Here is a 13,920-nt window from a genome sequence, read left to right on the forward strand (position 1 = left end):
GGCCGCCGCCATTTTTCGGCGCCATTTTGGAAAATGGCGCCGGCCGAAGACGACAAGATGCAGGAGCAGGAGCCCGTTCCGGACCGCTGCCGTTCCGGACCGCCGCTGGACCCGCAGGTTATTTAAGTTATTTGGGGGGGGTTCGGGAGGGTGGGGGATTTAATTTAAAGGGTCGGGGGTGGGTTTTAGGGGGTTTTAGTGTGCCGGCTCACAATTCTAACGATTTATAACGATAAATCGTTAGAATCTGTATTGTATTGTGTTCCATAACGGTTTAAGACGATATTAAAATTATCGGATGATAATTTTAATCGTCCTAAAACGATTCACATCCCTAATGATTGTGGGGGTTGGATTTTGGGACTGTTCACAGTTGGATATGCAGTGAATGTGATATGGTTGGCGAGAGTATGTGTATGATTGTGAGGGTTGGATTTTGGGACTAATATGTTTTAGTATGAAATATATGTTCACAGTTGGATATGTCCAGGAGTGAGAGATATGGTTACAGTGTTTGTATAATGTTTGAGCAACTATTTATTGTGATATGTATAAATGTTGAAATACAGTGTGAGCATTATGTTAAATGTATAACAATATTAAACATTTTTTGTACACTGAAATTTAATAAATATTTCATATATACTCTGGTATCATGAGTTGATGCATTTGAGAGAATTGGTAGAAAATGTTTAGAAATATGTGAAACAATATTTGATTCCTATAACTGTGATGTTGTCTAAGTATTAGGGGAATCTTGATTTTCCCTCTAGTATTGGAGACAGGAGGTGAGTGACCTTCACCACTGCCTCTTAGACAAGGTAGGAGGGGGCCTGGATCATTCCCAGCTGTGGGGTGGGATACAGGGGGTCCTGGGACTCCCAAGTAGTTTTCTTTTTCATATTTGGGGTTTTAAATGAAAGGTACTAAAATGAAATAAACATTTACGGCCTGATTTTTAGTTCCCCCACGCGCGTATATAAACGGGGGTTACGTGCGTGGCCAGGCCTTGCGCAAGCCGCACGCATCTTCAAAGGGAACTGGCCACATGCGTGACCCCTGTTACTCGCCGAAGTGCGGGGGCAGGCAGTGGTGGGGCTGAGGTGGCCGCTGTACTGGGGAAGGGACTGCCGGTGCGTGCAAGTTGCTACTGCTCCAATAATAAAATAAAAAAAATAAAAGGTAGGAGAAAGGGTTTAGGGGTGGGGAGGAGAGGAGAGGAGAGGGGAAGGGAGGTTAGAATAGGGGCTCAGGAAGTTCCCTCCCAGTCCGCGTGTAAGCTATAAAATCAGCGCATCCTTCTTTAAAAATCTACCCCTAAATGTAATGATAGATGGATTAAGAAGTCCTCCAAAACAAACCAAAAACAAAATAATGTTTATGGCCTACATAACACTAGAAATCAGTCTAACTGGCAAATAATTATTTATTGACCTGTTCTTTAGAAACTTATCCAAATCATTTTTACTTAACTCAGTTATACTAATTTTAATCACAGTTTCAGGCAACAAGTTCCAAAGCTTAAAAATACTTTCTGAAATTTGGTTTAAAACAAAGCCATGGAAAATCTCATCAGGGGAATCAGTGGTCTGAGGATAGTTTAGATTTAACCTGTTTTTGGATTAGTCTACACAGGAGGTCAGAGCAACGTCGCTTGTGAATTTTGTCTTTGAACAAGATTTAAACATGGTGATATGTTTATTTTTTCGGAATGAACAATCACCCATTATGGGTCAGATTCTAGATTTATGTGCAGAAAGGCAAGAGGAGAGGAAGAATTTTCTTTCAATGTGCCAGAAGTTATGTATCTTCCATACCCTTGCAAATGCATAGTTAAACTGGGGAAGGTTAAACATGTTTTCTTTAATCTTAGTTAAGACTTTTCTTGGAATCTAAAAAGATGAAGGAAGTTTAATCAGTATTACCTGGGAGAGTGAGTTAAGGAAATCGGCTCTCGATGTTACATTGTAATTAGCCAATTGACAATATTATTATGTTAATTTTCCTATTCTTATTAAGGGTAATTTTAAAAGGAGTTACATGTGTAGATGTTACATACTACCATAGCAATTTTAAAAAACCATTTACGCGTGTAAAGTGCACTTGCATGTGAATATCCTATGAACAATTCAATGGCAGATATGGTAGCAGTGCTTACATGGGTAAAGAGCATTTATAGGTGAAAACCCAATTTAATCATGTAAATGATTTTTAAAATTACCCTTTCTGTTTCTTCATTTTTCTCGTTTTCTTTCTTTTCTTCTGGTTTGTGGCCTATCACAGAGGTAATATTATATTAATTCCTATCAGGCTAATTTTAAAATGAGCGTGCAGACGCCCATACACGCCCATATTTATTTATTTATTTATTTTTAGATTTTTATATTTATTTTATTTATTTATTTATTTTAAATTTTTATATACCGGAATTCCTGTATGCAATACAAATCAGTCCGGTTTACAAGTAACGAAAGAGGTTGCCCTGGTCTGGGAAGTTAGACCTGGGTTTTTTTTACATAGAACATGGAACAATAACAATAAACCATTGAACATTATTACAAATAACATAGAGTGTAACAATAGCGTTTAACAGATTTAACCTTTTTTACAAGGAACTTTAGTAGCGAATATGGTCTGCAGTAGACGGTTATATAAAGGTGAATAATGACTGTTAGAATTGTGAATAAGCAATTACGGTATGAAAATTAAGTGGCAAGGTGTTGGTGATACCCTGCAATGGTTGGATCTGAAAGTCAGGAGGAGGTGCCTATTGGAAAGCTTGCCTGAAGAGCCAGGTTTTTAACCTTTTTTTGAACTCTAGTAGATTGGATTCGAGTCGAAGGTCTGGTGGGAGCGCATTCCATTGGTGTGGTCCCGCAGTGGAGAGTGCTCTTTTTCTTAGTGTTGATTTGGCAGGAGCTGCAGCTAATGTGCCTTTGTAGGCGCTTCTGATGGGTCTGGAAGATAAGTGTGGACGAAGTTGGGTTTGTAGAGATATAGGTGCGACGTTATGAATTGCTTTATGAATGATGGTTAATGTTTTATATAGGATTCTCTGTTTGATGGGTAGCCAGTGGAGGTTGCTCAAGATGGGGGTAATATGGTCTCTTCTCTTCGTGTTAGTTAGGATTCTGGCTGCGGCATTTTGTACTATCTGTAGGGGTTTGATGCTGTTGGAGGGGAGGCCAAGTAAGATTGAGTTGCAGTAATCAAGTTTCGAAAAAATAATGGATTGAAGTACGAGGCGAAAGTCATTGAAGTGAAGGAGTGGCTTTAGTTTCTTTAGGACCTGTAGTTTAAAGAAGCAGTCCCTGGTGGTTGTGTTTATGAATTTTTTTAGGTTAAGTTGATTGTCCAGCCATGCTCCTAGATTCCTGACGTCAGCAGAGAGCTCAATGTTTAAAGATGTGGTTTGTGTCAGGTTAGGTGTGTGGGTGTTCGGGTTGTGTGAAATCAGTAGCAACTCTGTTTTGCTGGAGTTTAGAATCAGGTTCAGGCTGGAGAGTACTTGTTTAATTGGTTGAAGACAATTCTTCCAGTAGGCGAAGGTTTTTTGAATAGATTCTGTGATAGGGATGAGGATCTGGATGTCGTCTGCATAGAGGTAATGAGTAAGTTTAAGCTGTGATAGCAGATGGCAGAGGGGGAGGAGGTAGACGTTGAACAGGGTGGGAGAGAGGGAAGAACCTTGAGGTACACCTTGGTCTGATAGGATGGGGTTAGAATCCTTGTTATTAATTCTGACCTGGTAAAACCTGTTTGATAGGAATGATTTGAACCAACTGAGAGCTGTGCCTTTAATTCCTATGTTTGATAGTTGTTCCAAGAGTTGTGAGTGATTTACCGTGTCGAACGCTGAGGATAGGTCTAGTAGGACCAGTAAGAATGATTGTTTTTTCTCAAGGTGTTCCTATATGAAATAAAGATCACATCTTGTGTGTTCCTATATGAAATAAAGATCACATCGGTTTACATTGAAACAGAACATGAAAATTGCCAAAAGGCATTACATAGAACAAGGTTATGAAACTTGGAACAGTGTACATATGAGATCATGAGTAGAGATACGTTGGAATTTTAAATCACGCATGAGTTTATGTGTGTAAGATTTAAAATACGCCTACTGGGTCTGATTTAAAAAGCATTTACACACTTAAAATTGGGTTTTACATGTATAAATTATACTACATGTATAAATTGCCTACTAACTTTTAGAAAAAGGCTTAAGACCTGGCTCTTTAAGCAAGCCTTCCCAGATCCTAACTAAAGTATAGTTTAAACTCAATAAGTCACTTCAATATAATGTAAATAATTAATCTTAAAACCGCTCAGTTCATCTAACTCTCTTTCCTCCCCAAGTTAGATATACCTTGTTGTAATGTAACTTTTACGGTTCTATGCACATGTTCAATGTTCTGTTTCTTTTTTCACACCCCCTGTTATCTGTAAACTGGCATGATGTGATTGTATCATGAATGCCGGTATAGAAAAACTTAAAATACATAAATAAATATAAATGCACTTTATACAAGTAAATGGCTTTTGAAAATTTCTATGATACCATGTTACATTTACGTGTGTAACTCCTTTGAAAATTCATCTGATTGCATTCAAGTATGCTCCTAATTTTAAGAGGTTACTCTAACAAATCTACTTCATATATCTTGCATAGGACTTTGCCGTCTTTAATGCGTGTATGTAAACGGATTTTAAAACATGCCAGGAACCACAAGCACACGGAGGTCGAGCACAAAGTGTACAGTTTCATCTGATGTGCTGAAACAATATCAATTCAGAAACTGCTGGCACCTGGGTCGAGAGGTTACTGAAGGCAATTTTCAAAACTCTGCGTTAAATTTAATGCAAAGTCCATGGATAGGCCTCAAAGACAGCATGGAATAAACAGAGAAGATGTTTAGCTGTGAAAAAGTGAAGGAAAAATAAGATCTAATGTGGGGTCTATAGTATTCTAAAAAGAAGTGAAGTAGCCGTGTTGTTCCATCCCCTGCCCTGGGAACATCTCTTAACAATGCAGGCAAAAGACTTATAGCACGTGGGTAAGTTTTTGCCACCCTGAGGGTGGACAATAATGAAAGCACCCCCTTCCACAGTGGCCGAAAAGTGGAATATTAATCAAATAAATAAATAAATAAATAGATGCCTTGCATTATTGCTGTACTAAGAGCAATTTTTAAAGCCGATTTGCCTGGGTAAAATGACAATTTTGAAAATTGTATTCCACCCAAAGCAGTTAAAAATATTCCCAGTCATACTGTGTGCTTTTAGTTGTATTTAAGGAAGGTGTTTCTGAGTATATAATTCGGGAAAGATTGTAAAAGAATGCTTATAGGGTTTTGTTTTCAAAGGAAATACGCAAGCAATATCAGCAGGTAACACAACACCAGCATGTAACACAGCATGTAACATAACACATGCATGTAACACAGCAGGTAACACAACACATGCATGTAACACAGCAGGTAACTCAACACATGCATGTAACACAGCATGTAACACAACACGTAAGTAGCCTGTACTCGAGTAAGTGCTATTTGCATGCATCTTCACTTTCACACCCACATTTACTTCTCCAAAAAATGGAGTGGAGAGGGTGTTGTGGGGCAGGCCTCTCTTAGGTGCTTAAAGGGGAATTTTCAAAGAGTTTCGCTCATACAAATCAGCAGATGCATATGCAAATAGCGCATATTTGCATAAATGATATGTTATAACCCTCTAACATACACTCACAAGTAATGGTGCGCATATATATTTGCTCATATAAAAAAGGGGTGGGCCACAATTTACTCATATAAATTGCTATTTTCTAACCGATGAAAGCAGCTTATGATGTTACCTGCATATTTTCACCTGCTAATTAACTGGAATAAGGCAGAATTAAAATCTTTATAGCAAATACTAACTCGTTGAGGGGTCTGGGTAAACTGGGGGGAGTTCAGGCTGAAGAACCAGGAGGGTCTTGAGAACCTAGAGATAGATTGGGCGAACTGGTGGACTAATCGATAAAACTAGAAATATTTCCCATGCACGCAAGTTTCAAAATTTGATGGCTTACACACATAAAAGCCAACAAGTGCTAAGGAAAATGCGTGAACTAAATCTCCACACATAAATGTTTAAAATAGGGAGAAGAAATTTTGACTACTCCAGGTAAGTGGCAGCTTTGTTGCAACCTAGTTGGATATCTCTCAAAAACCGCTACCTATCCGGCTAATTTTAAAATACCTGCCACATATCTTTTAGACATGCAAACACATTCTGGGTAGATTTTAAGCATATTTTAAATAGTGTGTGCATATCTTCATGCAAGATTCGAAATATATCCAAATGAAATGTGCACACTCACGTGTTCAACAGAGCACTCGTGCATGCATTAACATTATTCTGCTGTTTCACAAAAGACATGCGTGAATACATTAGGAAACTTATTTGTGCAATTATTCACTTGCTAATTATCTCACAAAATTATTCTTAGTCGTCTGTGTATTATTTGTTGGGTGGGAGGTCTGGGTGGAATGGATGGAATTCAGGGTGAAGAGTTAGGAGAGCCTTGATGACCTGGAGAAGCAATGGGTGAACTAGGGGAGGAATCGGCAAACCGGTGATTTCAATTACACACGCATGTTTTCAAATATACCGACTTCCATGTAGAAATCAGGGTTTTACATGAGAGAATTATAATTGCTTCATGCATAAAACATATGGACACGTTTATAAAATAGATAGCTGAGGAACGCTCTTGGTCCGATTTTAAAAGGGCCGCGTGCGTAAAAACCAGGGGTTACACGCGTGGCCGGGCCTTGCGTGTGCTGCACATATTTTAGAACGGGATCAGCCATGCGCATAACCCCCGTTACGTATAGAAGTGCTGGGCCCTGCCAAAGGGGTGGTCCAGGGGGAATGGCCTGGGATGTGAGGGGCGGGGTGGGCCAGAGGGCATGGCCTGGGATGTGAGGGGCGGGGTGGGCCAGGGGGCATGGCCTGGGATGTGAGGGGCGGGGTGGGCCAGGGGGCATGGCCTGGGATGTGAGGGGAGGGGTGGGCCAGGGGGCATGGCCTGGGATGTGAGGGGCGGGGTGGGCCAGGGGGCATGGCCTGGGATGTGAGGGGAGGGGTGGGCCAGGGGGCATGGCCTGGGATGTGAGGGGCGGAGTGGGCCAGGGGGCATGGCCTGGGATGTGAGGGGCGGGGTGGGCCAGGGGGCATGGCCTGGGATGTGAGGGGCGGGGTGGGCCAGGGGGCATGGCCTGGGATGTGAGGGGCGGAGTGGGCCAGGGGGCATGGCCTGGGATGTGAGGGGCGGAGTGGGCCAGGGGGCATGACCTGGGATGTGAGGGGCGGAGTGGGCCAGGGGGCATGGCCTGGGATGCGAGGGGCGGGGTGGTCCAGGGGGCATGGCCTGGGATGTGAGGGGTGGGGTGGGCCAGGGGGCATGGCCTGGGATGTGAGGGGCGGGCTGGGCCGGGTCAGCACCATTCGCCACTGTCCCGGCCCAGCATGCTGAGTTTACTTCTGCTCCTGAGGAGCAATAAGTATGCAAATGAAAAATCGGGGATAACTAGGCTAGATTTAGGGGTCAGGGTGAAGAGGGGAAAAGGGAGGAAGGTTAGGTAGATGGGTAGGTAAGTTCCCTCCCAGTCCGCTCCTTAATTGGAGTGGACTGGGAGGAACTGGGAAGAAGCCCGATCCCGTCGTCACGTGTAATTTTAAAAATCTCCCCCCCTCATGCGTGGAGGAGGCCACCCGCCCAGTACATGTGCGTGGACATTAAAATCCAGCGCGCATGTACGTGCAGGAAACATATTTTATAACATGTGAATGTCGATGCACGCGTGTTATAAAATTTGACGCATCCATGTGTGTACACTGGGAAATGCACACACATGGACGTGCGCCTCTTAAAACAGACCCTTCCGTGCATTGCAATTATTTGCGCATAAGCAAAAATATGCATATTTTATAATCAGCATTTACCTGACACCAGCAGGTTATAAAATATTGTAGTAGATCTCTGTGTGACTAATGACACATGTATACAGGGCCACGTGCAGTTGTTTGAAAGTTATCCTCATAGTTTGTATTTTCAAATCTATATGCATTATTTTCTAAATAAATTTTACCTGCAAAACAAGCAGGTTTAAAACTCTATGCCTAAGACATAGGAATAGGTTATATCCTTGCGCCCTGTAAAAACAATGCATTATGGGTGAATTGTAACCACTGCAAAGTACTTGGAATTAGCTAAACAGATAGTTATCCAATATGGCTGACTTAGACTGCTTTCGTTTATTTTTGCCCATGTTAAAGAGGTTTGAGGCTCTGAAAATGTATCTCATCTCTCCAGTTGCTTGATTGATGATACTGAGCTGTACCACGTACCTCTTTCCTCCGATCATTGTCTTTCTGTATCAGCCACTTGATAGTTGCCTGAGGAGATTTCACAGTGCATGGCAAGAATGTTGTATTATTTTTTACTCCATATTGTATTATCTCTGCTGTATTTCTATATTCTGTGAAGCAGAATAATGCAATCAGTATCTTGCCAAAATGTCTCCATTATACGTGATATGAAGCAAAGTTTTGTAAAGTACAGTCATAATTGATATTATATGGGGTCAATATTTAGCCACTAGCCATCCAGCTGTTAGGCAAATAAACTTATCTAGCTAACTTCTGCTGGATATTCAGCGGTGTGAGTGTACCACTGAGAATACCCACCTATCTCAAAGTTAGCCAGAAAGGTTTATCCAGCTAACTTTAGGACTGCTCTCAGTGTTATCTTGCTAAGTTATCTGCAAATGTTTACTCCACTCAGGAATGCCTCTAAATCTCCACTGACTTAACCAGCTAAGTATTTAGCTGGATTAAAAACTGTGGGGTAGATTTTCAGACGAGCGCGAACAGCCTACTTTTGTTTGCGCTCCAGGCGCAAACAAAAGTACCCTGGATTTTAGTAGATACGCGCGTAGTCGCGCGTATCGGCTAAAATCCTGGATCGGCGCGCGCAAGGCTATCGATTTCGTATAGCCTGCGCGCGCCGAGCCGCGCAGCCTACCCCCGTTCCCTCCTAGGCCGCTCCGAAATCGGAGCGGCCTAGAAGGGAACTTTCCTTTGCCCTCCCCTCACCTTCCCCTCCCTTCCCCTACCTAACCCACCCGCCCGGCCCTGTCTAAACCCCCATCCTACCTTTGTCGGGGGATTTACGCCTCCCGGAGGGAGGCGTAAATCCCCGCGCGCCAGCGGGCCTCCTGCGCGCCGGGCCGCGACCTGGGGGCGGGTACGGAGGGCGCGGCCACGCCCCCGGGCCGTAGTCACGCCCCCGTACCCGCCCCCAAAACGCTGCCGACACGCCCCCGCAACGCCGCGCGCTCCGGCCCCGCCCCCGACACGCCTCCCGACACGCCCACTCCGAAAACCCCGGGACTTACGCGAGTCCCGGGGCTCTGCGCGCGCCGGGAGGCCTATGTAAAATAGGCTTCCCGGCGCGCAGGGCCCTGCTCGCGTAAATCCGCCCGGTTTTGGGCGGATTTACGCGAGCAGGGCTCTGAAAATCCACCCCTAAGTGAGCTAAGTTAGGGGCATTGAAACTGGCAGGATTTTAAAATCTTGCAAATTGTTGGGCTAAACCTGGGACTTAGCTGGAAAAAGCATTTAAATATTAAGAACATAAGAAAATGCCATACTGGGTCAGACCAAGGGTCCATCAAGCCCAGCATCCTGTTTCCAACAGTGGCCAATCCAGGCCATAAGAACCTGGCAAGTACCCAAAAACTAAGTCTATTCCATGTTACCATTGCTAATGGCAGTGGCTATTCTCTAAGTGAACTTAATAGCAGGTAATGGACTTCTCCTCCAAGAACTTATCCAATCCTTTTTTAAACACAGTTATACTAACTGCACTAACCACATCCTCTGGCAACAAATTCCAGAGTTTAATTGTGCGTTGAGTAAAAAAGAACTTTCTCCGATTAGTTTTAAATGTGCCCCATGCTAATTTCATGGAGTGCCCCCTAGTCTTTCTACTATCCGAAAGAGTAAATAACTGATTCACATCTACACGTTCTAGACCTCTCATGATTTTAAACACCTCTATCATATCCCCCCTCAGTCGTCTCTTCTCCAAGCTGAAAAGTCCTAACCTCTTTAGTCTTTCCTCATAGGGGAGCTGTTCCATTCCCCTTATCATTTTGGTAGCCCTTCTCTGTACCTTCTCCATCGCAATTATAACTTTTTTGAGATGCGGCGACCAGAATTGTACACAGTATTCAAGGTACGGTCTAACCACGGAGCAATACAGAGGCATTATGACATTTTCCATTTTATTCACCATTCCCTTTCTAATAATTCCCAACATTCTGTTTGCTTTTTTGACTGCCGCAGCACACTGAACTGACGATATCAATGTGATATCCACTATGACACCTAGATTTCTTTCTTGGATTGTAGCACCTAATACGGACCCCAACATTGTGTAATTATAACATGGGTTATTTTTCCCTATATGCATCACCTTGTACTTATCCACATTAAATTTCATCTGCCATTTGGATGCCCAATTTTCCAGTCTCACAAGGTCTTCCTGCAATTTATCACTATCTGCTTGTGATTTAACTACTCTGAATAATTTTGTGTCATCTGCAAATTTGATTATCTCACTCGTCGTATTTCTTTCCAGATCATTTATAAATATATTGAAAAGTAAGGGTCCCAATACAGATCCCTGAGGCACTCCACTGTCCACTCCCTTCCACTGAGAAAATTGCCCATTTAATCCTACTCTCTGTTTCCTGTCTTTTAGCCAGTTTGCAATCCACGAAAGGACATCGCCACCTATCCCATGACTTTTTACTTTTCCTAGAAGCCTCTCATGAGGAACTTTGTCAAACGCCTTCTGAAAATCCAAGTATACTATATCTACCGGTTCACCTTTATCCACAGGTTTATTAACTCCTTCAAAAAAGTGAAGCAGATTTGTGAGGCAAGACTTGCCCTGGGTAAAGCCATGCTGACTTTGTTCCATTAAACCATGTCGTTCTATGTGTTCTGTGATTTTGACCTCTATGTATCTGCTATAATAGGGAACAGGTTTACAACATAGTTTACACAAGTCATGAATTTCAAGAATATACAGTTTATCATAAATGAAACATACGTGAAATAATTTTAAAGCAAAGTCAAGCTGCAAGAAATTTATTGGATGATATTTGTACAGGAGACTTCTCCCTCAGTGAAAGGAGAAAGTGCCTGTCACTAGCCTGCTTTCTGATCTCCTGGAGAAGAAGATTGGTACTTTCCTGTTCATGACTGCTGGAAACGGATCCACTTCAGGTGTGCTCACACCCTGATCCAGAGACTACTCATAGAGATCCAGGTGATAACCAAGTGGTCTGCAAGAGGGTTGTCTTTTTCTTATAGGCACATGGTTCTTAGGGTCATCCTGTAATTGTTGACCCACTTTCACATCTTAATAGTTTTCCAACATAGGAGAATGGAGCCTCTTCCTCCCTTATAACATAAGAACATGCCATACTGGGTCACAACAAGGGTCCATCAAGCCCAGCATCCTGTGTCCAACAATGGCCAATCCAGGCTATAAGTAGCTGGCATGTATCCAAAAACTAAGCCTATCCCATGCTAGTGATGCTAGTAATAGCAGTGGCTATTTTCTAAGTCAACTTGATTAATAGCAGGTAATGGACTTCTCCAAGAACTTCTCCAATCCTTTTTTTAAACCCAGCTATACTAACTGCACTAACCACATCCTCTGGCAACAAATTCCAGAGTTTAATTGTGTGTTGAGTAAAAAAGAACTTTTTCCGATTAGTTTTAAATGTGCCCCATGCTAACTTCATGGAGTGCCCCCTAGTCTTTCTACTATCCGAAAGAGTAAATAACCGATTCACATCTACCCGTTCTAGACCTCTCATGATTTTAAACACCTCTATCATATCCCCCCTCAGTCGTCTCTTCTCCAAGCTGAACAGTCCCAACCTCTTTAATCTTTCCTCATAGGGGAGCTGTTCCAACCCCTTCATCCCCGGACCGAACATGGAGCGCGGCAGCCGGCCCAGCGGACGCAAAGTTACGCCTGCTTTGAGCAGGCGTAACTTTCGTGATAGAGGTAGGGGGGGTTTAGATAGGGCTGGGGGGGGGGGGGTTTAGGGAGGGGGAAGGGAGGGGAAGGTGGAGGAGTGTGAGGGAACGGAAGCAGGCTGTGCCGACCCCGGATTTTAATGGATACGCAAGGCTACGCACATATCTATTGAAATCCCGAGTACTCTTGATCGGATTTTCGTTAGCAAGGAGGCGCTGCCTCCTTGCTAACGCAACCCCCTAATTTAAATATTGCATGACGCCCCCCGTAGGGTACCTGGGGCACATTAAGAAAGCGGGCGCTGACTGTTCAGTGCCCGCTTTCTACACACATTTATTACATTGGCCCCTATATGTGTTTATTAAAATAGCAACTTATGCATATATATGTGCATGCAAAAGCAAAAATACGTGTGTATTTCTAGGATTTATAAAATAGCATGTACACAAGTAGACACCTTCATACATGCGTATATGCTAATTTTTCCATTCTCAAGTCTGAAAATTCAGCTTTTAGAGGGTAATTTTATAACTGCTTGCCTACAGCTAAAGTAAATGCATGCAAATCTGCTTGAAAATTAGGATTGTGAAAATTAGGGCAGGCTTACTCTGGTAATGTTGATTTTCAGAAGTATGCACCTATATTTACACCTGCTATAAAGCAGTATAGCCATGCTGCTGAATACCCTTTGTAAGTTAGCCAGATAAGTCTTATCTCTCAATATCTACTTCTCTGTTCTTAACAACTGCTTCCACCATTTTATATGGTACTGATGTCAGACTCACTGCTTTATAGTTTCTTGAATCATCCCTGAATCCTTTCTTAAAAATGTATTACATGAGTACCCTCCAGTCTCCAGGTATTGTATCAAACTTTAATGATAGTTACAGTTTACTGGGTCAGTAATTTAATGTTTGAAATATGAGTTGAAATGAAAGCATGATTAAACAGTACTCTGAATCCTGCTGTCACACGGAGAGTAGCCTATAAATAAAAAACATAATAAAACATAATAATGTTTCTTGAAAAGCATTCTATATTGTTATCTGGCATTTTACCAATGTAGCAGATAAAGAATCTGCTGGAAGAACATGAACGATTGTCTGCTGTACCTTTCAGGTTAAATCCTCGGCATTGAGTCATGGGGTTTCCATGTCGTATATCTTGTCTACGACTTCTCCTTAAGAGTTCAGGAAAGAAAGGCAAATGTCAGGGTACCGCAACTGAAAAGAAAATAATCTAAGACACAAAGCCAGATTATGAACTCTAGGAATGCCTTAATTTATCTTCTGTTGATTGGTGAAAGTCACATTTTATTCCCCATTGGTGAAAGATAAAACCATCCTTTTGCAGAGGATAAATTTCAGGTCCTCAGAATTTGAACATTGATACATTTTTGGTCTTTTTTTAACCTTGCCTATGTCATTATGGGACTTGCTAAACAGTGGCCAATGTACTAAGCCTCTAACGCGAAGGAAAACCAGTGCTGTTTAGTACCCATGCAGATGTATTAATTCATTTTCAAACGAATGCGCGGGTGTCCATGTGCACGCAGTTCCCGACCTATGCATGTCCAATAAAGGAGCGGACTGGGAGGGAACTTCCTAACCCTAACCTGCCTCCCTTTTCCCTCATCCTGCATTAATAAATAGATAAATCCTCCCCAACCCCTAAAACCTACTTAACTACCCTTCTTTTTTGGGGTTGTTTTTTTTTTTTTTTTTAACTTACCTGCTCTCCCAAGTGCCCACCCATGCCCTGCTCTGGCATCCTTTGGCGTTCTCCCCTGCCTTTGTAGAGTGGACACC

At 42.5% G+C, this 13,920-nt stretch overlaps 1 protein-coding gene across 2 annotated transcripts in view; it reads right to left on the minus strand.

Annotated features, from left to right (window-relative positions):
- The window catches only part of SEMA3C (semaphorin 3C), a 276,094-nt gene that overhangs the window by 4,795 nt on the left and 257,379 nt on the right, over positions 1-13,920 (minus strand). For both annotated transcript variants that reach the window (XM_029616209.1, XM_029616208.1), the window contains 2 exons: positions 13,225-13,292; positions 8,398-8,528 (listed from right to left, as the gene is read on the minus strand). In XM_029616209.1, the coding sequence (XP_029472069.1) occupies positions 8,398-8,528; positions 13,225-13,292 (199 nt within the window). The remainder of the gene's footprint in view (positions 1-8,397; positions 8,529-13,224; positions 13,293-13,920) is intronic.

This window comes from Rhinatrema bivittatum, chromosome 9, assembly GCF_901001135.1.
Source record: "Rhinatrema bivittatum chromosome 9, aRhiBiv1.1, whole genome shotgun sequence".
NCBI lineage: Eukaryota > Metazoa > Chordata > Amphibia > Gymnophiona > Rhinatrematidae > Rhinatrema > Rhinatrema bivittatum.